The sequence below is a fragment of the Haliotis rufescens genome, unplaced genomic scaffold, assembly GCF_023055435.1.
Source record: "Haliotis rufescens isolate VD_foot unplaced genomic scaffold, xgHalRufe1.0.p SCAF_9, whole genome shotgun sequence".
Taxonomy (NCBI): domain Eukaryota; kingdom Metazoa; phylum Mollusca; class Gastropoda; order Lepetellida; family Haliotidae; genus Haliotis; species Haliotis rufescens.
Genome location: NW_025964383.1, coordinates 5,592,038 through 5,618,831, shown reverse-complemented (window position 1 = coordinate 5,618,831; position 26,794 = coordinate 5,592,038). Strand labels below are relative to the sequence as shown.

Genomic DNA, 26,794 nt, shown 5'->3' with positions numbered 1-26,794 from the left:
CAGACTTTATCTACAGGATAATCTTGTTGGTTTCAAATATTGATTCAGAAGATAATAATAGCAGAAGTGTTTCTTACCTTGTGAGTAACAGGCTTGCCATCTCCCATACTCTTCCCAGTCTGAGCATCAAACACATACACCACTGAAACATAACACCTTATATGAAGGCTATGCCATTCACAAGTATATCAATCACAATCTCTATGAACAAGGTGAGCCGGGAAACTAGGACAACTGCATAGTCAACACATTAGGCCATGGTTGCAGAGAATCAAGTCATCAGGTGACAGCTGACCTGACGACAAGTGGGAATCTGACTCAAGTCTGGTCCATAAGTCATACTGTTTAACATTTTGGCAATATTATATGTAATATATGACTGAATATGGAGTCAACAGCTTCATATGTCAACAGTGACATGTCGTTACTGCCTATTTCACACTGACTGGATGCTTTTATACATCTGGAAAAATTGATGACTTTTAAACAATGAAAAGTGCAAGATTGAACCTGATGGAAAAAAATATAAAAACACATGCCTGAATGCAACCAGTCGTTTAGCCCATGCACATGAAATGCACAAGTAGTACTCGTTGTGGATATGATGCAACAGGACTGCACTCTTGGAAGGTGAAAACTAGTAAAATCTAGATATTTTTTGTGTTTATATACTTATCTTGCATTACCTCTGCATTTACTGCTTATTTCTGACAGAAACAAAGCTGTGTTTGGTCCAGTGGATGAGAAAAAGTTGTTCCACTTACAGAAGCAGGGCCCAATCACAGGCTGCCACTTCATACCACAAGAGGTGACATCATGGAACTTCATATTACTTGTTGGTGACACCTAATTTTTCTGAACATATTGTGGGGAGGCAGGTCTGTGATGGGTGGGGCCCTAGACGAAGTAATGCAGGATAAGTAAACAAATATAAAAAATATCTAGATTTGACTAGATTTATTAACTTATCCTGCATTAGTCCCTTAATGCATCTGTATCCGACAGTATGTTTTCATGGCATCGCTGGGCTATGACCAGAGGTCCAAAACTGCGAAAACCCTCAACGTCTTCCAAAGCCAAGTCCCTCAGGTAGTGGCTGGTGAACACTGAGTCCAACCTCCAAAAACATCCTTCCATGATGGCTCTAATAGAACAATAATTGTGTTGAGTGATCGTCGAGGTAACCGCCTGCATCGCAGCAGCTTGAGATTAGCAATCTTGTAAGCCTGAAGGATAACAGCACGCAACCACAAAGAAATGGTGTTGCAGCTGACTTCGGTCATGGACATCTGAGTAAGGGAATGAATAACCATTTTTGTGCACCATGCCAAGTCTTGGAGCAGCAAATGAAAACTCACAGTGCATGCACCGGGCACAATTAGAGTTCCTCCTTGTCTGCCATGCCCACAACTGACAATAAGGGTGGGAGGGTGAAAGAATGGACGGGCTGTCCTGGAAACTGGTTTTTAGCTATAAAATCCCAGCACAGCCTGAGGTGAACCGCTCTGTGCGTACCATGCTCAAAGCGTACACAAGTGATGTCAAACGAATAAGCTCGCTAACCCTTGCCACTCTGGCTAGTGACAAGAGAAATACAGGGAAATAAGAAGGATGGATGTTCCAGGTACTGTTCGTTGAACAAGGGGAGGCTGTGTATCATCTGTTGAAACTCCAGCATTAAGGCTGGGGTCTGCACAACCCCTATGGCTCTCTTTTCCAACAGATTTTTTATGTTGGACCCCAATGTTTCCTGAGGTACAGCCATGGTATTGTGGCAGTCACAGATTTTGTTTGACTGTGTCAACTAACCAGTAAATCACTTAGTGTCAGTATTAGTATATAGTGTATATAGGACATAGTGTAGTTAGTATTAGTATTAATATTAGCACAAGTTATTAGTGTCAGTATTAGTATATAGTGTATATAGGATATAGTGTTGTAAGTACTATTATTAGTATTAGCATTAGTTATTAGTATTGTTATTTATATTAGTATTTAGTATTAGTTTGCAGTATGGGTTTCAAGGATTTTAATGAAGAGATGATAATTCACCTTTTAACTTAGCTATGCTTGGGTCAGTCACTACCCTATCAGCTCCTTTGTGTCAGCCAGGGCAAATGTTCTGGTTGAGTGGTTGACCCTATTGTTTTCCTTAGGGTCAGCTTTGCATGCTTTTTAACCCTCACTTGCACCTCAGTCACTACACAGACAAGTCACTGACAGGCGACAGCAAGTGGGCACATTTTACAGATTTTGTAAAGTCAAGGTATGTTTCCAATTAAATATGTAAACATATACAAATCTATCTTTTCATAAATAAGATTATATAAATAGGTGTACGTTAAATAAGGTATTGGTTATGATGTGTGAGAGATTTAGTCAATGTCAGATTCTCCTGGACTGGATGTTATTTGAATATGTTTATGAGGCTATTATCATATATGTGTTAAATGTATTGTAAGTGTGTGGACATTTATATAGTTTTAGGATGTTCAGTAATTTATTGTGTTTTATGGTAGTGCTATGTTCAGATCTGTAAATATGTATAAACAGTAGCACTGATTTGATAATAATGTCTACACATGCAAGAGCATTGTGTAGGGAAGCCAGTTTTATTGAACATTTAGAATCATTTCAATATGTTTAGGTATTTTGATGTCACTGTAGCCCTGGCAATGTAGCCATGGCAGACTTAAGTGTCACCTACACCTGGAGGCCATACTTCTGGTATGTTTACTTATCACAACATGTGAATATATATTATTAGGTTTATCTATTGATTGCGTTTTACATGACCTAAGAAGTGTTTTGATTTGACATATGCATATACATGTACTATAAGTATGTATAATGTAATCCTAATGACGTATCATGTTCTGACGTATACATATCCTCTATATATGTATAATGTAATTCTAATGACGTATCATGTTCTGACGTATACATATCCTCTATATATGTATAATGTAATCCTAATGACGTATCATGTTCTGACGTATACATATCCTCTATATATGTATAATGTAATTCTAATAAAGTATCATGTTCTGACGTATACATATCCTCTATATATGTATAATGTAATTCTAATGAAGTATCATGTTCTCATTTTAGTTGTCATAATTTACAATATTCTTATTGAGCATTTCAGGGTGTAAAAGGTATAACACACATACTCGTCATCAACTAAAACAAATCACACCCATAGCCGTGTTGTTACATCATTCAATATTGTTTTCAATATTGTAGTACATGTATGGAATCGAGGCACAAAAATGCAACTGCTACAGAAAAGCATGCATTCCATGCAAAAGTTGACTTTTATGCAAGCCCCATGCATTTCACTTCCCAAGAATGGGTATAAAAACATGTGCGTTAACGGGATTCCATATGCATTGTTTAGCATCATGCTGACAACAACCACTCAGAAAAACAACAAAATTACGCATTTATTCAACATTACAAAATGCCACGCCTGTCAAAAAATGAGCGTCTGTGAGCCATTGGTATGCTTGAAGCAGGATCGAGTCAACGGGATGTTGCAAGACAATTTAACGTCCACAGAAACACCATTTGGTGTTTATGGCAAGGTTGGCAACAGACGAATGCAGTCAGAGACCATCCTCGGAGTGGCAGGCAACGCATAACCAATAATCGACAAGACAACTGGATTCGAACAATACACCTACGAAATCGATTCCAGCCAGCAACAGTGACTGCAAGAAGAATCCCTGGCCTTCGACGAATATCTTCACAAACCGTACGTCGTCGCCTCAGATGTACAGGGATTGTCGCCAGAATACCCGCCAGACGTCCCATTTTGACAGGAAACCACCATCAAGCACGTCTACAGTGGTGCAGACAGCATCTACGCTGGACGGCCATACAGTGGGGACACCTCAGCCACAGCGATGGACGGATTCAAGTGTACCGACGTCGAGGTGAACGTTACGTCAATCATTGTGTCATGGAAGATCGGTTTGGGGGCGGCAGCGTTATGGTATGGGATGGGATTACAGCAAGACAGAGGACCCGTTTCATAGTGCTGGAGGGAAATCTCAATGGACAGCGCTACCGTGACGAGATCATTGATCCTGTTGTTCTACCGTTTTTGTGTCGTCATGGCCCAGGCATTACCTTTCAACATGACAACGCCCGGCCTCATATTGCTTGACTTGTTCAGGATTCTCTTCAACAAAACAACATGAATGTCATCCCCTGGCCGGCTCGCTTCCCTGATCTCTCACCAATCGAGCACATGTGGGATGAGATGGATCGGCGCCTTTGACGACAACCACGTGTTCCACAGACTATCCGGGAACTTCGAAACATGCTCCAGCAGATATGGACAGATAACCTACAGGACTTTGTGCGACGCCTGGTCCATTCCATGAGAGGAAGATGTGTTGCTTGCATCACAACCAGAGGTGGACACACACGCTATTGATTTGTAAATTGACATTTTGGCATGTTCATGATTTTTTTATGAAATCACGCATGTTCTGAAGTCAGCATGGCAAACTAAACCAATTGAACACTTACAGGAGTCTTTTATCTGTTGCAAACCGAAATTGTTTCAGATTTGGTAAAAAACATAACTTTGCATTAAGTCTTATTCAATGTCACAGGAACTTTTGTTGTTCAGTATATAACGTATTATAAATTGTGTACTACACTACAGACGGCTAAAGTTATTTATACGCAATGCTAATACTGAGCCAACACTGAAATATAGAACGGTATCTCACGGAAACCGTGACACGTGAGCAAATTCAAGATGGCAGAATGTAACAACAAAAGGTGAAAATCTGTGACAAACTGTCATCTCCGTGTCCTAATTTAGATATTATTGCATATAAACAACGTCAAACCCAGACACCACCCGTCACTGGGAAGAATAGACTTGGAAGACCACGGGTACAGCCAACACAGCAATAAACTGGGGACCAATTTAGAAGCACAACTTGTCTGTCTGGTACCAACAGTAATATGAAGATCTGTGACGTCACCACCTGTATGACGTGGCAGCTGGTGATTGGGCCCTGCTTCTGTAAGTGGAACAACTTTTTCTCATCTGCTGCGCCCATCACAGCTTCATTTCTGTCAAAAGTTAGCAGTAAATGCAAAAAAGGAGTATATTTGGTATTTACTGAGATGTTGCATCCAACTACTAACTACACATACACCAAATTTCATTACATTTTGAAAACAAATGTCCTAGGAATGGCCATAAATGGGTTTGTCAACATGGCTGCCATATTGGCCAAATCAAATATCAAATTTGAACCTCATGAACAAATTCAAGTGTTATCATTGGAGGGAGGTTTGTCAGGCCCTGGCGTTTTTTTCATCATGATATCGCTGGAATATTTCTGATTGTGACACAAAAGTGTCATCAGGAGATGACATATCTCTACTGTCTGGTGCAATTCGGAAATGGAGTTTTGTTACTAATACACCACTTTTGGTTCATTGCCATTGATATCTTCAGTTCAGTGAAGAAAAATGAGCATTTCTGTTTAAATGCAAAGTTTTTATACGAAGTGCTTTAGCTTCCCTACCTCATACAAACAGACAGTACTGGAACGAAGATGCAGTTTAAACAGTCTACAGCCCGTGCCTCGGCATCTACGAGTTATCCCCATTGGCCCCTACCCCTCATATTCTTCACTGGATGACATCAGACATAGAGTACATAGTGGCACCAACGGTAAGGCAGAGGAGGAGGATGGAGTCTGGGTGAGCTTATAGGTGTAGCGTCAGGTAAGTATAAAAACATTGCATTTAATCAGAAATGCTCATGTTTTACCTTACCTGACGCTACACAGTGCTTTATTCGACTGATGGAAGAAGGCCGGCTTACCGTGAGAAGCGCCAGGCACACTGAAGAAAGCACAACCAAAACCACCCAGCAGGCAACAGCAAGGTAGCGGCTCCTGGAATGGCAGGAAAAGGGGATAAGGTGCAGTTCAAGCCCTCTCGGAACAAAATGGTGGTCTGAAGGTAGAGAGAACAATGCTTTGACAGAGGGTTTGAGCAGCAGATTTGGCCACGCTGGGAGACATAACACAGGTTCCCCTTGCGAGCTGAAGGAGCCTAGGAAACCAAGTCAGGAACGGCCAGTACGGTGCGATCAAAAGTAGATCGAGGGGAAAGGTCCGGGCCATCTTCTGAATGACCTGGGGGAGAAGAACTGGGGGCGGAAAAGCGTACGCCCTTAGGCTACCTCCCAAGCAGCTGGGTTTGGGACAGGAGACATGTACACCGGCAATTGGCGGTTGCACACCGTTGCGAAGAGATCTACGTTGGGAGTCCCCAGGCAATCGCACAAGAACCGTAAGGCTACCAGGTGGAACATCCACTCTGGGGGACGGACGATCGGGTCTTGACAGGGAGTCGGGTCAGACGTTGCAACAACCTGGAATGTGACGGGCTCGTATCAGAAGAGGGAGACCGTTGGCCAGATGAAACTGGCGAAAGGTCTGCTCCAGGAGAGAGGCGGACCGAGTTGACCCTTGCCTGTTGATGTAATACACCACCGTGGAGTTGTCCGTTGCAACCATGTGACAGCTGTTGCGGAGGATCTGACGCCAATGACGAATCGCCCAAATGACCGCGAGACGTTCGATGGGACTAGCCACCGCTCCAGGAACAGATGTAATTCCCTTGGCAGAGGAAGAAGGGGACCCGACAGATCTGAGCGCAGAAACGACAGGAAAAACCGCTGAAGGGGACACAGTTGAAGACGACCCCTGGACGTCAGATCCTGAGCTGAGGTCAACAGCCCAAGAAGGCTCTGCCACTGGCGGAGATCGAGAGGTTGAGAGAGGGCTCTCCTGATCCCAGATTGGATTGCTGCGAACCGATCCGAAGGTACCTGTATCAAGATGAGGTCTGTCAGAAAGAGACCGTCTATGAAAGTAAGATGGCGAGAGGGAGTCAGATCTGTTTCCCTATGTTGATCATCCACCCCAACCGATGGAGGAAGCGAAATCGCACTGAAGAATCAGGGTCCGATTGATGCCGTGACCGAGGATGCAGTCGTCGAGGTAGGCTCCGAACAGAATCAAAAAGTTGCTTATCATCCAAAGGGTGATGTAAGGGAGGAGTCCATACGTCTAGCGCCCTGTGCCGCACGCCAGATGACGAAGCAGGTTGAGTAGGCGATGGTCGGCGAGAAGAAAAACGACCTGGCGACTTTACGGCGACCTATGGAGCTGGCGAAGGTCTGGTGAATGCTGGCAACAGTCTGCCGATAGCTGGCGATCGGTCGAACACTGGTGATGGTCTGGCAATAGCTGACAATCCGGTGAGCGCTGGTGATGGTCCGGTGAGCGCTGACGACGATTAGGCAAAAGCTGGCAATACAGCAATTGGTGGCGACGGTCTGGCGAGCGCTGGCTACGGCCTGGCGAAAGCAGACGAAGATTCGCCGAAAGCTGGCGATGAGGTGATCGCTGGCGATGGTCCAATGAGCGCTGGCGACAGCCTTGCGATAGCTGAGGATGATTTGATGATGATCAGGGGACAACTGGCGACACTGTCCCCGCGATAGATCGGCGACAGTGACCAAAAGAACGGCGGGACGAAGTATCTGATGAGGCGTAGGACTGGCGACTGGCGGGAGCTGGCAAGATCCGAGCTGATGGGTGGCAAAAGCAGGTCGTCTGGGTGATGCTGAAGTAGTTGCTCCCAAAAGGCACGAATCGCTGTAAGATTCATTAAATCAAGCGGCGCAGATGGCTTAGATTGGGGAGGAGTGCCCAAAGGAACCATCGTTGGCATAGTCGGATACGAAGGCTGAGGGGCCGGATTCGACAGAGAGGGAGAGGTTGGTGGTGGCGAAGTATCACCCATCTTCCTCCTATAAGCCAGTTGTTTCTGGTGACGAAGAAGAACTTTTCTGTAAGAATAAGTCTGTAATTGACATGAGAGCGCTAACGGAGCGGTGATGTTCAAATGAACACGCAGGCTTGCCATAGGGGCAAAGCTGATGTGGGTCTTTCCCTGACTTGGGCCTTTTACATAAAGCACAACACATAGAATACATTCTGCAAAAAATGTAAACAGAGCATAAGTGTAACGAGCAGAATCACATATTATTGGAAGCAAAACATGCTATTGGACAATATGTAAACTAAGCGCACAAACACATAAGCACAACACAGCGAGACTGGAAGCAATTCAAAAACATAATTTGCCTAACTAATAGGAATTATGTTAATAGAAAGCCGTAATCAACAAAATAAATGAGATTCACAAATAGTTTAAGAAAACTATAGCAAAAGGTACATTAACACACAACCTCGTAAACACGAGACGCACGAAAGTTAAAATGGTGACCAAGGTGCGAAACGCGCAAAGTTACGCAGTCACGAATAAAAATCGAATCACAAGCTTCAAACCACAAACGAGCGAATATATCAAGAATGTAAAGGATACATGGAGGTAACACCACCTGAAGACGAATTTTGAAGACAATAACAAGGTAAGCTGAACTCTGTTCCGTGTACACGTTTGTCCAGGAGGCAGACAGAAAAGACTGAGGAGTAGGGGCCAAGGGGGATAACTCGTGGATGCCTAGGCATGGGCTGTAGTCTGTTTAAACTGTCTCTTCGTTCCAGTACTGTCTGTTTGTATGAGGTAGGGAAGCTAAAGCACTGCATAGCGTCAGGTAAGGTAAAACATATAATGCTCTTCAGTATTTTTGAAAATCACAAATCATCAAAAGGAATCAGCACCCCACTAGACTGATCTGTTACAGCACATTTCATCCAGAAATATTTAACAGTTTTGGACTTCTGCTCCGGAAACGAGCAGCACTTCCCTCATTTTCAGTAAAGCATGCATGGTTTTGTCTTCATTTGTACAGTGGTTTCTGAGGAGTTTAAAGCTCCTGACACTGCCAACAGACAACTGACAATCAGTTCACTTTATGAGATGAGCTAAAATATACACTGCACATTAAATATAATAAGGTTTTTTAAAATACCACAACAGCCATGGTGTAAGTTTCACACTAAATTTGATACCTTTTTCATCTGCTTTGTCACGAATAGCAACTGTGTCATTGCTGAGCGAGATGGTCTGTGTGTTGAGGATATCTGCCTTCATGCCCTGGTAACGTGGACTACACACAAGGCGGCCATCATAAGAATAAACATAAACACCACCTCCATCCACCAAGAGGAAATGCCTGGAAAAAATGTGTTTGTTAATAGAGGAAAAACAGCATTAAAGCACAAACTGTAAATTGTTTCCAGGTTACTGAATAAGATGTGAACACACCTATACCCTTGTCAATACAAGTTCCATGTTGAAGTAGAATTGTAAACATAAAACAGACATAGGCTTCAAACCCACTGAAATATTACTAATCAGCTCACTCACTTGTAGCAAGAAAATCTTCACTTCAAACATGACAATCTCAGCCTTGTCAACCCAAGGTTACTCAAACTGCACAACAGGAAATACCAAATGATTCTACCATTGTTTTTAAAACACTCAATTCTGATTGGTCAAATTATTCAAATCACAATAACCACCTTTGACTGAAACAGCTGTTTGACGACTACATATCAGTGCGAAAAGAATTTCTTTCTCAAAAACTGTCGATAGGCGTTTTGAAATATGTACAATTATACCTTTCAAAAAAAAATGTAGAGGTTTGCTTCCCTCAATATTAAAAGTATTTGTGGAAATAGATATTGGCAAGTAAACACAATAGAAAATGACCGAGAGAGTGTATTTCAAGTTTGGGGGGACAACAGTGAACTTTGGAGCCTTTCAATATCCTCTGCTTCACAATGAATGGTGTGATGAAAGCTTGCAAGGCTAGCTTCATTTTCTTTAAGGGTGCAAAATATATTAGCTATTCACTCCAAAGCCTGAACAATATTTAAGTGTAATGTAAAACAAAAATGTTTGAGCACACCTTGTTGAGAGGCTAATATCAGTGTGTCCTTAATTCAGTTAGAAAATCCCACTCAAAACAGTGAACTCAACCAATCCCTATTCACTCAACATCTCCTCAACACCAAAGAGTGCACATTTATGACTTCATGGAGATAAACGTCTTGTGCATTCAATTGAGGGCTAGGTTACCTGTAGATTTAATTGTGGTAAATTTAACCAGGGTTCAATTTAAGGAACTTGACTTAGCTTGCACCAGGTGTATGTTGACATGAAAACCTAGTTGCACCAGACAAAATGAGGTTGCACCCTAATCCCCAAAATCTTTCAAATTTAAAATATAGATGATATAAATACCCTGGACCTATTTTCCACCATAGCTTTGGTTCTCTTGTATCTCTAACTTAGCACATTTTTCTCGTTCATGACAGTAACGTGATCGGATGGCAATTTTTAGCTTTGTGCCATTTGAAAAGTGCTCAAAATGAAGCAATGGCATGAGACCAGGGTATTTATCAAAACAGAATGAAGATATTATACGCTGTATAACTGGGGACCCAACTGGTGTTAAATGGTTGTCTCACTTCTCTGCTTGTTTGATGAGAGTAACACCAGCTTCCTTCAGATCAAATATCATTGGTGTGTTCCAGTTCCTTGTGCTGAAAGAAGATGAGTTCCAGTAAAATTTAATTCAAATATACACTGTACTTGCTGCTAGACAGCCATGCTTCCACTGTTGTGATCACCTGGTTGAAGACCCCCAGGAAATGCAGTAATATTACCTCAGGATGAGTTTACAATGCTACTGAATGTACAATAATCCCCTTCTCCTTTACCTTAGATACCACAGTTGCTAGCTATTAAAACTTGACATATGTTAAAAGTGGAGGCAAAAACATGAGGATCCAATGTCTTAACTTGGAATGGTTACTGTACCATTTGCTTGAACCGATTTAACCCGTAGACCATAAGCACCTAAAAGTGATTACCAGTGTTTGGAAAGCCAGGCTTACAAGGTTAAACAAGAACGCATATGCCTCACTGAATCTTGAAATATTGTTGTGAAATTAGTATGGTGGACTTCCTGATCCATTTACAGATAGCATTTTTCAAGAATTCATTTTAAAAAGTATCTGTTTGGGCTCTCATACCTTTATTGTAAGGAACATTTCTACCACTTTAGAGTATTTGGGCACATACATTTCAGACTGATGTTGCATCACTTGTGTGTTACTAATTTAAAGATTCACATAATCATAAAGATCACCCATACATAAAGGGGTGGTGGCCAACCAGAGATATATGCAGACTTTCCAAACCGACCCTTAAAATCACTACCTAAATTCGAGAAATGCTGCCTCCCACAATAAACAATATACAGTACAAATATATTATACATTGCATCACTCACTTCCACAAAGCAAATCATAAATGGCAAAGCACTGCTACTCAAAGCAAGGAAATCTGATCACTGGAGACCTGTACAGTCAGACGGATCAACTTTACCACTCCCACTGAAAATGCCATATTTGGCATTTCCTGATATTCCCTTCACAGAAGCAGAAATCACATGTTAACTGACCTGCAGACTTATCTTTAACTTGTAACACAATGGTAATGTTGTGAATGAAATGGGTGGCATGGTTCAACGTAAAATCTTAAAATCTCCTGCATCACCAGGTAAATAGTTGCTGATGCAAACACTAACATAATGAAACACAATCTAGAGCAAATTCTTACAGAAGTTATGGCTTCAAGCGAGTAGAGTTACTTCCCTTGTCTGAAGCAGTATCTCTAAATTGCCCACGTTTTTGAGTCACCATGTAGGAAGTTCATAGATTCAACTTACAATCATGATTCTTTCCAATTTTAACTTTAATCTGATAACTCAGTGCAAATAATCAATGCTTCCCAAAGGCCATAGCTGAGCCCTTTTAGCAATTGTGTTCACATCAAGACACTTTCTCAAAATTGGAAATTTGAGCATAAGTTGTATACATGTATTTATATACTTATCCTATCTCACACTATGCATAAATTCTTTGTTCTTCAATCCTATGTGGAAATGTGCTTGAACCCTGTATCCAGCTTCTAAACCAAAAACTTTCACCCGAACACACCTCAGCATCTCTATGGTTACGACTGCTAACTGGGTCAATTACCTGCTCTCGAGCACAGTATCTTTCCATCTAAGGTACTGTAACTTTATATGCACAAACCATTTGTCTATCTACCAACTCATTCTCTTGCTTAGAGCTATCAGGCTAGAGGAACTGAGATGTGGGGGTGGTCATATCACGTGTGAGATAGGATAAGTATATTAATATACAATTTATGCTAAAATTTCCAAATTTTTAAATTTATCCTATGCATTTAATCCCACAGTTGGATGGTGGGCTGCAGATACCCTAGCCTGTATAGACTACAACCATGAGATATACACGGGGAATCTGGATGAACTAGTGAGCGGAAAAACACCTCATCAATCGGTGTTGACAATCCCGATACATTACTCGAACGAAACATGAGATCGGGAATACATGTCTGAACATGTTTTCATGTATGTCGTCATTCATACAATGACCACATAGCTGTAACCACAGAGATGAAACAGCTGACGACTTAAATCGACCCTGTTTTTTTCTACTGGTATCAATTCCTCAAAACATGTTGCAGTGCTATCTCCAATGGACAACAGGGTGTGAGGGGTTGGAATCCATTTTTCCCGCAACGTCATGGCTATCAAACACATTTGAGTTCATGAGCCGAACCAATACGTAGAGACGATCAACAATATCCATCAGAGGATCTTCGAACCAAAACTCTACATCACAAATACTCGAGGCAGAGGTTTGATGAAGAAAGGTTCGGGACACCATTTTTCAGCCGCGCCTAATGGTGACTTCGATGTTCTCTTACGTGATTTTCTACATTGGCTAGATGCAGTAAAATAGAGTTGGAGTGCTAGAAATGGACAGAGGGAGAGATTATTCAATCCCAAGATCGATGAGAAATCGTAAGTAACAGATCAATCATTTTGTCTGAAAGTTGATTCATTGCTAGAAAATCCAAACAAAGGCCCAGGAATGCCCTTCCACTTCCGGATCGTTCAAACTGGATCCTGGTGACATCAAGAGCATGTAACTCACTAATGCGAGCTGCTGTAGCCAGGACCAGTAGGAATACACAGAGCTCCAGATAACTTTTTGAGCAATTGAGTTTTTACTTGAAGGTTTCTATTTTAATTTGGTTATCACATTTTTCATTGGGTAACCAATATTTTTTCTCTTATCTATTCATCACTCTATTGGGTTTATCCCAAAATGAATAAATATTTTTAGATTTGAAAAAAGATTAAATAATGTGTAAGATGTACATATATATATTCTAAATATAGGCTTGACTCTGAACGTAAATTAGCTCGTAATTGAATTTCGGAAATTAGCTCTGTGGTACGCATGCTGAAAAAGCTTCGTTGGGTATTTATGCCTGCTGTTTTCAAACAATTGAGTTTTTCATTTAATGTATGCATTTCTGTAAGCAAGTTTATTGAAAGTAATTGGGTATTGAATAGTTTTGGGGGGTATTTTACTCAAATACGCAGCTTATCTGTAGCTCTGAATACAGTATTCAGTGAGATCGTCTCAAAGTTTTTATCCACCCGTTGCTCATAACCATTTGAAGTCAAGTGTTGATCATGTTGAGGTCCCACAAAGGGGGCCGAAATTGTGAGGATTGGTCTGCTAGCTTTTTGGGGCGGATGAGCTATTGGAGTTCCGCAACAGTGGAGGCTTTAGCACCAAAAGTAGTAGCAATAACAGAGTTAATCCCTGCTGAGTGGGTGGCCAGAGTGGAGCCCTTTAGCTTACGTGTCGTTCACAGTTGGTGTAAGGTCTCAGTGATCTGGTGGGGTAAAGCTGAGATGGGAGAGGAAATGTCACCAGTGCGACAATTCAAACGCTGTGCACTTGTGGTTGTAAAGGCACGAGGAAGATGCATGATGAGTTGCAGTGATAGTCTTCACTGCTTGCTTGAGGAGATTGAAGAGCATTTGTGAAACATCCTCCCTTAAGAAACTGCCGGAGACAGTGTCATCTGTAATCGAAAGTATGGGCTCTTCTGAATGAATGGAAGATGTGATTCAATTCTAAATCTGCGGTCTAGTATATGTCTGCTACATCTCTGTACGTAGACACAGAAAGCAGAATCTTCTTAGAATTGACATTCTGCGCATCTAGATTCCAAAGTACATTGGCCAAGACAATCGCAGCCCAACTTGTGTGGATCTGATGTTGAATTTGTGTGTCGGCGTATAGCAGAAGCCGACGTGGTCAAAGCTAAAAAAGTTACCATGCATGAAAGCACATAATTGACCCAGTTGTTGGTCGTAACCATAGAGATGCTGGGGTGTGTTTGGGCAAATGTTTTTGCTTTAGAAGTTCAAAACAGGGTTTAAGCACGTTTCCACATAGGATCTAAAAAGAAAGAAGATATGCATGGTGTGAGATAGGATAAGTTAAAAAATGTTTTTTTTAGAGTAAAAATATCATTTATACCTATCCTGACTCCTACTTATTGTTTATCTCTCTCTCTTCTGAATAGGTAGTGGAAACTTCCTGTGCTGTTCCCAAAGAACACAGAAATGCGCACCGGAACAATGTGACCAAGCCCAGTAACTCATCACTCTCTCTATTTCCTACTTAATGGTCCGAACACATCAGTGGAAAGAGGGGAAGGCCGGGAGGGTACTCATTTGTATGAGTCAGGATAAGTATAAATGATAGTTTTACTCTAAAAAATTCATATTTTATCTTATCCTGACTCATACTTATTGCTTGAATCTCAAAGTAGGTGGTGGGTTCCACCTGTAGGTGTGATTAACATCGATCTGTCCTATAAACCCCACAGGAACGTTGTTAATCTTCTGTGTAAATTCTTTATTGGGGACCACCTTCCTTTTTTGTGAGCAGCACACTCATGTGCTAAATTACATAGTAAAACAGGGGGCATGGACTCTCAGTCGTTGGTTATGGAACAGTAACCTGACGTCAACAAGTCTACATGATATTGGGTGAGTGTGATCTTCTAATGTCGTCTGGTAGGATTCCTGAGTTGTTGTGCCACAACAATGGTCCGAATTGGTGAATACCAGCTAAGTCTTCTGTAGCAAGGTCTCTGAGGTAGTGATTGGCGAAAACTGTATCTGATTTCCAGAGACAGCCTTCCATAATAGTTGTTATGGAGCATTTGCTGTGAAGTGCCAAAGTTGAGGCTAAGGCTCTTACTTCGTGAGGGTTGGAGGCTGAAGGGGGGTCCAATCCCGCTGCTCTGTATGCTCTGAGAATAACAGCTCTCATCCAAAATGAGATAGTTGTTCTGGATACCTCTGTGTGTGTATTCCTTAATAAAGGAAGACATAGTCTCTTAAAACCTTGTCTTCTAGGTTTAGACTTTTGTAGGTTTAATCTTAAGGCTTTGACTGGGCATAGTGATAAATCCTCTGTATCCTCTGCACCAAGGACAGAGGAAAGAGCCGGAACATGGAATTGTCTGTCTAGTTGGCCTGGTAACTGGTTCTTTGCAATAAAGTCCCATCTTAAGCCAAGGTGCGCTGATGAGTTGTTACCACTGTCAAATGTGATGTGATTGAAGTCTATCGCGTGGATTTCAGACATTCTGGCTGCCGTAGCTAATGCCAGAAGAAATAGGGTTTTCTGCATCAGGTGTTCAAAGTCGGCCTGTTGGAGCAGTTCGTATGCATCACTGGTTAGGTGTTGTAGCACTATATTTAGGTCCCATGCTGGGGCTCTAAATCTTTTCTGTTGGTCCTCAAGTCTGAAGGATTTGAGTAGGGCTATCAGCTCGGGAACTTTAGTAAGTTTTATCCCGTTAGCCATTGTCAGTACAGAACTGATAGCGGCCAATAGCTTTGGCTGCAGAAAAACCCTTGGATGTTGCAAACTGGTCAAAACTTTTCCATTTATCGTCATAGAGATTCCTCGATGATCTACGAAGTGCTAAGGAGACTGCCTTAGCTGCTCTTATGGAATATCCTCTTTTAACGAGACTGCTCTTGATATGCTCCATACGTGAAGTTCGTATAGATCTGGTCTTGGATGGACCTGACTGGAGTGAGGATGTAGCAGTAGATTTGGCCAGTTTGGAAGTTTTAATAATGGATTTCCTGCTAGTTTGATGAGATCTGGAAACCATGTTCTCGCCGGCCAGTAAGGCGCTACCAAAAGCAGTTGTAGGCTGCTCGTGTGTAGGATCTTTTGTAATATCTGTGGTATCAAGGCTGGTGGAGGGAACGCATACGCGTTTAGTCCCTCCCATGATATTGACAGAGCATCGACTGACCAAGCTGGTGGGTCTGGCACTGGTGATACAAATGTTGTTATCTGATTGTTGAATCTGGTTGCGAATAGGTCTATCAGTGGGCAACCTTTCTCTTTTATTGCCAGTTGGAACGCTTCTGGGTGTAGCTTCCATTCTGTCGGTGATGGTTTGGCTGGTCTGGATAAGGCGTCTGCTAAGACATTTGCCACTCCTTGTATATGTCTTGCCTTTATTGTTAAGTTCAGATTGTCTACTAGCTCATAAAGTTGAAATGTCAACTTCAGGAGGGTCTCCGATTTCGTCGTGCCTTGAAGGTTTATATTGTATGCCACAGTTGAATTGTCTGTTCTGATCATCAGACGTTGGTTTCTTAACTGTGGGGCCCAGTGAAATATTGCACGGATTACTGCCTCGTATTCCAGATAATTGACGTGGTAGAGCTGGGAGAAGAATTTCTTGACGGTGATGATATCGGTAGTCTATCTGTAATCCACGCCATTAATTCATGATTCTCATAAATTGAAGGGTAATTTTCCCCCGATGTGTCCTCATTTTGAGGGGGCTCGAACACATCCTCCTCTCGCAGAAGATAGGAGGCGTTGGGATTCGGAGCCGTAAATGAATGCTGCGACATTTGCAAGCTATTGTGTGAAGAGGCAGTCGACTGCGTGCCAGGTTGTTTACACATTTGTTGTTGCATAGCCATTATGACTTGTTGTGTGATATCTATCATATCTGTATTAATAGCAGGCGTTGGCAGTGTAAACGTTGAAGGTAGGGGATTGCGTAAATGTTGTGTTGGGCTGCGCGAAGGCCGGTATCTGCGCGAAGGTCTGAGGCTGATTGAGGTTGGTATCGGTTGTATTTGTAGCCTGATTGGATGACATTGCGGGCTGCGCGAACCTCTGGGGTTGTGCGGATGTAATTGTCTGCGCGCAGGCTTTCTTCTGGCTAGAAGAAACAGCTGATTTCCTTGAAACCCCCTTCGTGACTACTGATGAAATCCGTGGTTTTGTAGAGGTAATAACCTCTGCAAAAACATGCTCTCTCCTAGGGGAAGACGGCTTCAAAGTAGATGATGCAGCACTCTTTTTCTTAGCTAGTTGTTGTAGATTGATAGCCTGACTGAAGATTTCAGTAGGTTTATTCTTAGACCCTCTAGACTTCTTACTAGTAGACGAGGAAGTAAGATGGGGGGTGATTGTATCATCTTCAGCGGGAGTAATTTGATTAATATCAAATTCGAATTCCTCTGACGAAGGGCAGAGCGTAGATTCTCACCTCTTCTTACTTTTAGCCGTCTCCATGGAAGATAACGAGCTTGATGACTCATGTCGTTTCCGATCCATCTTTTTCCTCTGCACTGCAAAAAGATAATTACTAAATTCTTCCTTCCTCAAGGGGGTGCAGAATTTGCATCTATCCTCTGCAGTGCAGTTCTGTACTGTGCAGCTGGTACAGGTTGGATGAGGGTCCGAATCTGAAACACGTAATTTACATAGGTTACATATTTTCATAACTCCGATAGGGGCTGCATTTAAGTCCAAATTACGATAAAAATCTAATGCCAAGTATATAAAATACTTGTTAGATATGATGTATAGAATACCACAGAAGATAATCCAAGCAAAAGATTTTGTTAAAAAGGGTGAATTTTTATGGAAAGCTTGGATTACGATGAACAGAAAAAAAATTCCAGCTGCCAAGATGGCATGAAAAAGAGAGGGTGAGGAGTTACTGGGCTTGGTCACATGGTTTCGGTGCGCATGCGCAGAATAAGGGTGCGTTTGGGTGAGCTGTTTTCTCTGTTCTTTGGGAACAGCACAGGAAGTTTCCACTACCTATTCGGAAGAGAGAGAGATAAGCAATAAGTATGAGTCAGGATAAGATAAAATATTACACATATATATATTTACAAAACATAATCAAAATTATTATGAGGTTTATATTGATAATAATGTATAACTGGCAACAAACACGTGTTACGTGATAAAACAGCATTAAGTCTGAATGTATTCAAGTTTAATATACTCTTTTTAAAGTTTTCAAGCCAGCAACATGGAGGATAAACAAGTCTTACTGATCCTACAAAACATACAATTGTCAGAATTCATGATTTAGTTCTTGTTCTTATTATCAATGAGACAAATGACCTCTGCAAGTGTTAGAGGGAACGTGTCCAGGACATTATGGTGGCCAAGGATGCAAGTGACAGTATTGTTGTACCTGCAGCCAGGGGGACAATCATGTTGTATTGTTCTCAACAATACAGCAATGTGATATCGACATCTCAACTAATCAATAAACTCTGACAATTGGTAGTATGGACAAGTCTGTCATGGTTTCCTCTAATTTCTCATGTATTGCATGTATAACCAACCTGTAAATGTAACACTGAGACGATGTGGCAACCACTAGATGTGCAAATGACATGGACAGTTTGATGACTCTGTCTCGGAAATCAAGCTTCTCTCCTGCATCATTCATCACATTACGTATTCGAATCTGTTTACTTGCTACTAGTGTTGCTTCATAGTTCTTCCATTCCAGTCTCCTGAAAAATGAATCTCCATTGTCTTCAAACACATGCAATACCTAGGTGCAAGAGACATGCCCCCCCTCCTTTGAAAACTCTGTGAAATGACAGTCAGAAATTGGCAGTCAAGTGAGTGAGTTGGATTTAACACAGCTTTTAACAGTTTCCACTTATATCACAGCATGTCAGCTTAATGTGGGAGGAAAGCCCGAAGTGATGCAGGTCTTAGCTGTTTATCACTTCGGTGAAACCCACGAGCATGGGTATGGTGCTGACAAACCTAGAAACATAATCGGGGCAGCAGGGATTTGAACCCACAATCATAGTTTTCTGGCGTGCCCAAGGGACGCAACTCTGCACAGTGAATCGCGACGACTGGGCCACCTGTGCCCCCCATTGGCAATCAAGACAGAATGATAGTTAACAATGGTTAATGTGTAGTTTAAATGATATTCAGCTCTTACATTGAGTGAGAGGCTCATAACATGACTGACACTTACGTTTATAGCCCCGCCCCTGGGTAGGGTTCAGCCCCTCCATTTCCCCAATTTGAATCTCCACCATTGGAGAATTCTTCCAACCAAATATTAGTTCCAGAGAGGAAGTCGTTTAAAGCAATACAGCCAAATTACCCCTATTTGGCCCCGCGGGGGGTCAGCCCCATCGTTTGAACAATTTTGAATCCCCACTACCTAGGAATGCTTCCAACCAAATATGGTTGATATCTATTTCTCAGTTCCAGAGAAGAAGTTGTTTATAGCAATATAGCCAAATTACCCCCATTTGGATCCGCCCCTCAGCCACACCATTCGTACAATTTTGAATCACCACCATCTAGCGATGCTTCCAGTCAAATTTCGTTAATTTCCAATAAGTGGTTCAGAAGAAGAAGTTGTATGAATAAATTGTTGACGTACGGACGCCGGACGCCGGACGCCACAGTATGGCATAAGCTCACCCGGGTCCTTCGGACCCGGTGAGCTAATAAATTCAGAAGCGTTAATTCTGATCATTTAGACACTGTACAGTTTCTATTGTACATAATGAATGCAAAAACACTGAGCTTTTGACTGCATGCCTGTGATCAAATATTCTTGCTACGAGCTACCCCAGTGAACTGGAACTAAACCTGAAGCACAGTAAGAAACATAACGTATGGCTAGAAAAAATAGAATTATATAGAAACTTTCTAAATATTTTATCCATTTATCTAAAAGTCAAAGGTAACATGTGTCCCGCACTGCCTTACCTCTCTATAACATTGGCAATGATGACCTGGCCATTCCCACATGCTCCTGCTACTTGAGTGCCATCACTTGACCATGCCAAGTTGAAAATACTGCCTGTATTTGGCTTCTCAAGGGCATAGGACCACTGCAAAAAGAAAGCTTTAAGGAATACCTTTCAGGGATGTGAGCAGGTCTTCCCAAAAAAAGAAGGAAAAGTCTAGGGGGGTCTGGAAATTTTTTTAAACATTTGATTGCATTTTAAGCAATTTCGTGCAGTTTGGAAAACATTCACAACAAGAAATGTAATAAGTCAATGGTAAAAGTCAATAAGTCAAATAAACGAGGTGGCAGATGCAGTAAAATTTCGAAGTTAAATCAGTACTTTAAAAAAATCAGGCATAGCTTCCTCGCACCTGGCTTCCCACCAGGTCTGGGAGCAATACTGCCATAAACTTCACCCCCCCCATCCCCCTGTGGGGCCGAGAGTTTTACGATATACAGTGAAGCCGAATTATCGTATTGTCGACTTCGTGTTGTTTTGGGGGGGGACATAAATAACGTAAGACGTCAACGTGTCTGATCATGTGACTTTCCTTATATGGACTAGTTAGTACGGAACCAACTTCGCTCATAACTTGTAAATTTATAAACTGTGGCTTGTAAAAAAAAACAGAGTCAACTTGGAGTACAGTGCAGACATTTTTGCATAGGTATGGGACGAATGCGGGAATGTATGAAAATTATTTTGTTCAAAACATTATCAGAAAAGAAATATTTCAGTTGTTCAGTTGTTCAGTTGATCATTTTATTCAGTTTCTTAGTTCATCAGCCGTGTTTACATCTATTACAACTTAGAAGCAAAATAATCGTTTAAGAAAAAGATGAAAAAGAAGCAGAAAAAGAAATTGAACTAGGTCTAGATGGATCCACAGACTTATACGAATTCAACGTCTCAAATTATTTGTTTGAATGAGAAAGTATCTATCAATGATCATTTTCCTATGAAAATTCACATGCGTTCATGAATGAAGTTATACTGTAGTGCGATTTATTTGAAAAAAGGGGGGGTCCACCACCCTTAACCCCCCGTAGTTTACTTTAAAAATGTCATAAAGGTGGGGTTGTACCTGCCTTGAACCCCGCTGTGTTGTCCGAACAACAAAATATATTGTTCAAGAAACAGAATGAAATTACCATAGTTTGATTTATTAGAAAAAAAGGGGGGTGTAACCCCCCTTTGTTACTTTAATATTTCGACAAGGGGGGGTCATACCTCCCTCAAACCCCCCGTGTGTTGTCTGTGTAAGAAAATACTGAACTGCAGACAGCGTTCGGTAGAAAAATGGCAGCCAACAAATCCTCTTGATTCGACCGTAAATAATGAACTGCGCATGCGTGGAATGTTTTTCATTTGACAACTTCCATAAACACGTAAAAACGTTCATTCCAAAGTGGGGACCCAAATACTGCAGTCTACCCTACTACTGATTAAAAAAACATGATATTCTGCGTTTCTGCAGAGATTTCACATCCCTGACCTTTGGATCCAGATCAGAGAATATGCATTTCACAGGGATAGTGGTAACACTTACTGTGAGGACGTAGTGAGGATGTAGTGAGGAAGGTGATACACAGATTAGGCTGTAGTACAGCTGCCTCATGCCTTCTGTGGACCTTACAAACCTGGTTATTATTCTAATATTAACATGTGACCATCAATCAATGCCCTTAGAGTGACACATGATGAACCCAGTGATGGCAGAGAATTAGCCACTCACAATTCATACATAATAATAGACAGCAGAGTTCAACCTACCCCACTCCTGTCACAGAGTCTGAGAGTATTGTAGGATCCAACAGCAAACATCTCCCCATCCGGTGTCCAGCAAGCTGATGTAATGGGATACTCGTGAGGTGAACTGCTGTACATCAGTCGGCCATACGTGTCCCACACCTGCAGCAGTAACAACATGACAGATGTACATTAACACCATGTACCATGTCATCAACTACAACAACACAAACTAATGACATACTCCATGATGCACAGAATAGATTCAGACAAAATAGACCTACTATTGACCACACCCAGATGCTAACAGCAACTATAGAAAATAGAAAAGTAAGAAAAATACCTATATTTGTTTCATTCATAGACTTAAAGAAAGCTTATGTTTCTGTACTATTTTATGAGACAAAATTTCACATCATGGAAGCAAATTACTAAGAGCCTCCCAATCATTATACAAGGATGTTTACTGCAGTGTACGCGTGAATGGTTTCTTTATTTCCTGGTTTACAGTAAACTGCAGTTTAAGCAAGAATGCTTGTTGTCTCCCATGCTTTTAACTGGTTCATAACTGATTAACTAGCTTAACATTATTGGCTGAGAATGAAGCTCATCTACATATACAGTGCTGTTCACTTTGGGCCTGATTTCCACAGTTTAGTGAGCAAGTGACTGACTGGGCTGAACACCAGGTATTCCAGGTATAACTTGGTGTGTCAGCTTCATGTGGCGCCGCCCCTCATGGTTTGTTCTCCCTGCACTGTTCTATTGTGCGATAAACAACGACCAGGAGTCGTTCATTACTTATATGAGACATCAACATTTTGTACAGCCTCTTCTTGATTATTTACAGACCGCCATCATATAGCTGAGTGTGGCATTAAACAACAAACAAACAAATCAGATGTGATCGTTTGGCAACTGCATTTATCTGCTTTGCCCAGCTACATCTATGGGGAACAACTTTTCCCTCTCAAAAATAACGTCATCAAATTTATGACATCATCAAATCATCTCCAGAAATGATGTCACGCTAGAAAAGATTGTAACAATGTTTTATCGTGAAATAAACCATGCTTCGTTCTTCATTGTTCTTTTACAATTTATTGAGTAGGTATTTTATAGAACAGGATAAAGTGTTACTATCTCATCTTGAAAGCATATTTGTACTAATTTTAAGTTAATTTGTCTCTGATAATTCTTTTGAATGGTTCTGAGCAATTTATCAAGAGCAATTTATCAATGTTTATTTGTACAAAGTTGATATATATGTATGTACAGAAGTGAGACATTTTTAACCTATTGTCTGTCTTGGAACTCACACAGGATTAACTGTTATTACACCATATTAAACCAGAACCTCAATCATCATAATGATACTCTCTGCAGTTCACTTGTTATTTGTCCAGTTTGTACTTACAGACTTCACCTATCTACCTGCATGTATCGATACGGGAGGGCACAGCTCAATGTGGTCAGTAGTAAGTATTGGCAGGGTTGGGTAGTCATGTAATTAATGAAATGTTATAGCTTCGTAATACGTTTACAATCAATATACCTGATACCCATTAAACTTCTGAATGCATAAATATTTAGACTGCTTCAAAACAGTGGGTGCACTCCCCAGATTCATGTCCAGTTTCCACCCTTGCGGAACTAGGCTGGAATTTCTTGACTCGATCGTAATGCCATCAGTGACTATTTCAAGCTATGTCCCTTCTATTGACCAATCAGATTCCACCTCTCATATCACTTGCATTTCTTTAAAACAAAATTGTGGCGCCCTGTCAAGACGATATGATCGATATGATCAAGGTCTTTAATGTAATAAAACCGGTCTTAGATCGCTAAGTGCATCTAAGCACTTGAGCACCTTGATTAAAAACATGAAAAGATTTGGAAAACATCTGTTGATGCCCAGTTGACGGTACTCATGTTGATTTCGTTACACGATATTGACTGGACTATACATAGATTCGTTAGTCCAGCCTAGTTCGGCAAGGGTGGAAACTGGACTTTTACAGTTTGTTAACTCCCTTGCCTTGGGAAGATGGTACGGACCATGCACACATTATCTTCACTAAACACATTGTGATAACAACCTTATACTTGCAGTCTTCAGCACCAGACAGGATGAGATTATTGACAGGATTCCAGTCCGCCACCAAAACAACTCCCTCATGAGCCTTCCACTGAAATATAAACCTCAAATTCATTAATGCAACACAAGTTTGGGAAATGTCCTGAACACAGTTATCCTGGTTATGTAGTCAATTGTTCGAATTATTCCAAAGAAACCGTCTTCTTGGTAAAAAGTTTGGAGCACTTTGAGAACTCTATGAAACTATTGGCTTAAATGGGTTAGGGGTGTGGTGGGGGTAGTTAGGGGGGAGAGAGAAAAAGGGACTCAAGGTGGCCCAAGATTGAGGAGCAGGATTGGTTCTGGAAATGAATAATCTGGCAGGCTCACACACTCCCTCACCCATGGCCTGAGATACAGGATCTATGCACTCCATGCTTGTTGCCTCTTGGTGTTGGCAATTGTCCAAACAAGACTGATGGTCACATGGGGAGGGGCGGGGTGTGGTACTCACACCTGGCTGAATGAAATTGTCCTGAATGTCTAGTGCAGTGCATGAAGAAATGGTCGGTTTCTTCTTGTTTTATGCCTTCATGTGTAACAGCAGCCGCTGGTGGATATTTCTTCGACTCACCTGGTACCATTATGCATGGAAAAGTGTGCTTTTCCCCAACAGACAGTTGTCATGTTTCTGACGTGTCTCAGGTAACTGCTTCCGTGTTGATAAACTTCCCTGCCCCTTGGCTACTACAATCAATCTGAGTTGGGGAAAGAGGGGTGGTCAGAAAGATTGGCAAGTTGACACAGTCTGAAGTTGTAGATCACAAAAAGTGTGTAACTGACAATCCATCAAAATCGAGACAGATCTAGCTACCAACACTATGATGGAGGTTTGCATGGACACAACCATGGATGACATCATTTTCTTAATCAAGTCAATGGTGACAGAAGGGTCCTTGTGGCAACTGATGTGGGCTTGCTCGCCAAACCCCACCCCTTTCAGGGACTCGAAGTATATTGCTTGTTCATGCTTGTCCCCTTGAGGAACGCCCTCTCCTATTGAATGCTAGTATCACATGGGAAGTCTTTCAAATGTACAGTAACTAGGAATGTGACAGCATACAGCTCCAGTGTCACCAACTGTAACTAGGAATGTGACAGCATACAGCTCCAGTGTCACCAACAGTAACTAGGAATGTGACACCATACAGCTCCAGTGTCACCAACAGTAACTAGGAATGTGACAGCATACAGCTCCAGTGTCACCAACTGTAACTAGGAATGTGACGTCATACAGCTCCAGTGTCACCAACAGTAACTAGGAATGTGACAGCATACAGCTCTAGTGTCACCAACTCTAACTAGGAATGTGACAGCATACAGCTCCAGTGTCACCAACTGTAACTAGGAATGTGACGGAATACAGCTCCAATGTCACCAACAGTAACTAGGAATGTGACGTCATACAGCTCTAGTATCACCAACAGTAACTAGGAATGTGACAGCATACAGCTCCATTGTCACCAACAGTAACTAGGAATGTGACGTCATACAGCTCCAGTGTCACCAACAGTAACTAGGGATGTGACATCATACAGCTCCAGTGTCACCAACTGTAACTAGGAATGTGACGTCATACAGCTCCAGTGTCACCAACTGTAACTGGCATGTGACATCATACAGCTCCAGTCCTACCAACAGTAACTAGGAATGTGACATCATACAGCTCCAGTGTCACCAACAGTAACTAGGGATGTGACGCCATACAGCTCCAGTGTCACCAACAGTAACTAGGAATGTGACATCATACAGCTCCAGTGTCACCAACAGTAACTAGGAATGTGACAGCATACAGCTCCAGTGTCACCAACAGTAACTAGGAATGTGACATCATACAGCTCCAGTGTCACCAACAGTAACTAGGAATGTGACACCATACAGCTCCAGTCCTACCAACAGTAACTAGGGATGTGACATCATACAGCTCCAGTATCACCAACAGTAACTAGGAATGTGACACCATACAGCTCCAGTGTCACCAACTGTAACTTGCATGTGACGTCATACAGCTTCAGTGTTACCAACAGTAACTGCCATGTGACCTCATACAGCTCCAGTCCTACCAACAGTAACTAAGAATGTGACAGCATACAGCTCCAGTGTCACCAACAGTAACTAGGGATGTGACGTCATACAGCTCCGGTGTCACCAACAGTAACTAGGGATGTGATCAGTTACAATATTGTTGAAGATGTGTCGATGTCACAAACGTCTGCTGTGACATAGTTAGTAGCCTTACCATAATGGGTTTAGCATTGGCCTGAAGAGATTTGATGACTAACTGCTTGCCATTGGTGAACAAAACCTGGTCTGAATCTGGTCCCCAAGACACTGCATACACAGTCAGGCCTGAAAACAATGTATAGCGTGGTTTATTTCTTATATGAGGTATCAACATTTTGTACAGCCTCTTTAACTATGTTAATAGAATGTACAAGCTTTTACAAAATAAAACATCAAGACATCATTTCCGCAGAATCGAATATGCTCTTGCACCGCGACATCATAAACTAGACGTTATTTTTGAGAGGGAAGTGTCTAGTAAGTTACGCAGATAAATGCAGTGGCCAAACGATTACATCCAAAAGTGGGAGAGATATGACAATCTATATTAGAAGAAAAGGTACATATGATCAACATGAGGATTGTGAGAATATGCAGGAAATACCAAACTTAAACCACCTGTTCGTAAAATGGACTTTTCCGACATTTTCGAGATCGGATTCTATGCAGGGAGTCATCATGAATAAAATTTGAGGAAATATTTTTAAAACTTGTACATTATATCAACATCCTTACAGAGGCTGTACATAATGTTGATACAGTAAACTACGGTTATAACAAACTCA

The 26,794-nt window shown here is 41.6% G+C and overlaps 1 protein-coding gene across 1 annotated transcript in view; it reads right to left on the bottom strand.

The window, feature by feature from the left end:
- LOC124151449 (intraflagellar transport protein 80 homolog) overlaps nt 1-26,794 on the bottom strand; it is a 132,805-nt gene that overhangs the window by 67,947 nt on the left and 38,064 nt on the right. Inside the window, exons 5-12 of the mRNA XM_046523927.2 lie at nt 26,185-26,294; nt 23,908-23,997; nt 21,833-21,970; nt 20,037-20,161; nt 18,632-18,805; nt 10,497-10,571; nt 9,033-9,196; nt 78-142 (exon numbers count right to left, since the gene is read on the bottom strand). Of these exons, the coding sequence (XP_046379883.1) occupies nt 78-142; nt 9,033-9,196; nt 10,497-10,571; nt 18,632-18,805; nt 20,037-20,161; nt 21,833-21,970; nt 23,908-23,997; nt 26,185-26,294 (941 nt within the window). The remainder of the gene's footprint in view (nt 1-77; nt 143-9,032; nt 9,197-10,496; nt 10,572-18,631; nt 18,806-20,036; nt 20,162-21,832; nt 21,971-23,907; nt 23,998-26,184; nt 26,295-26,794) is intronic.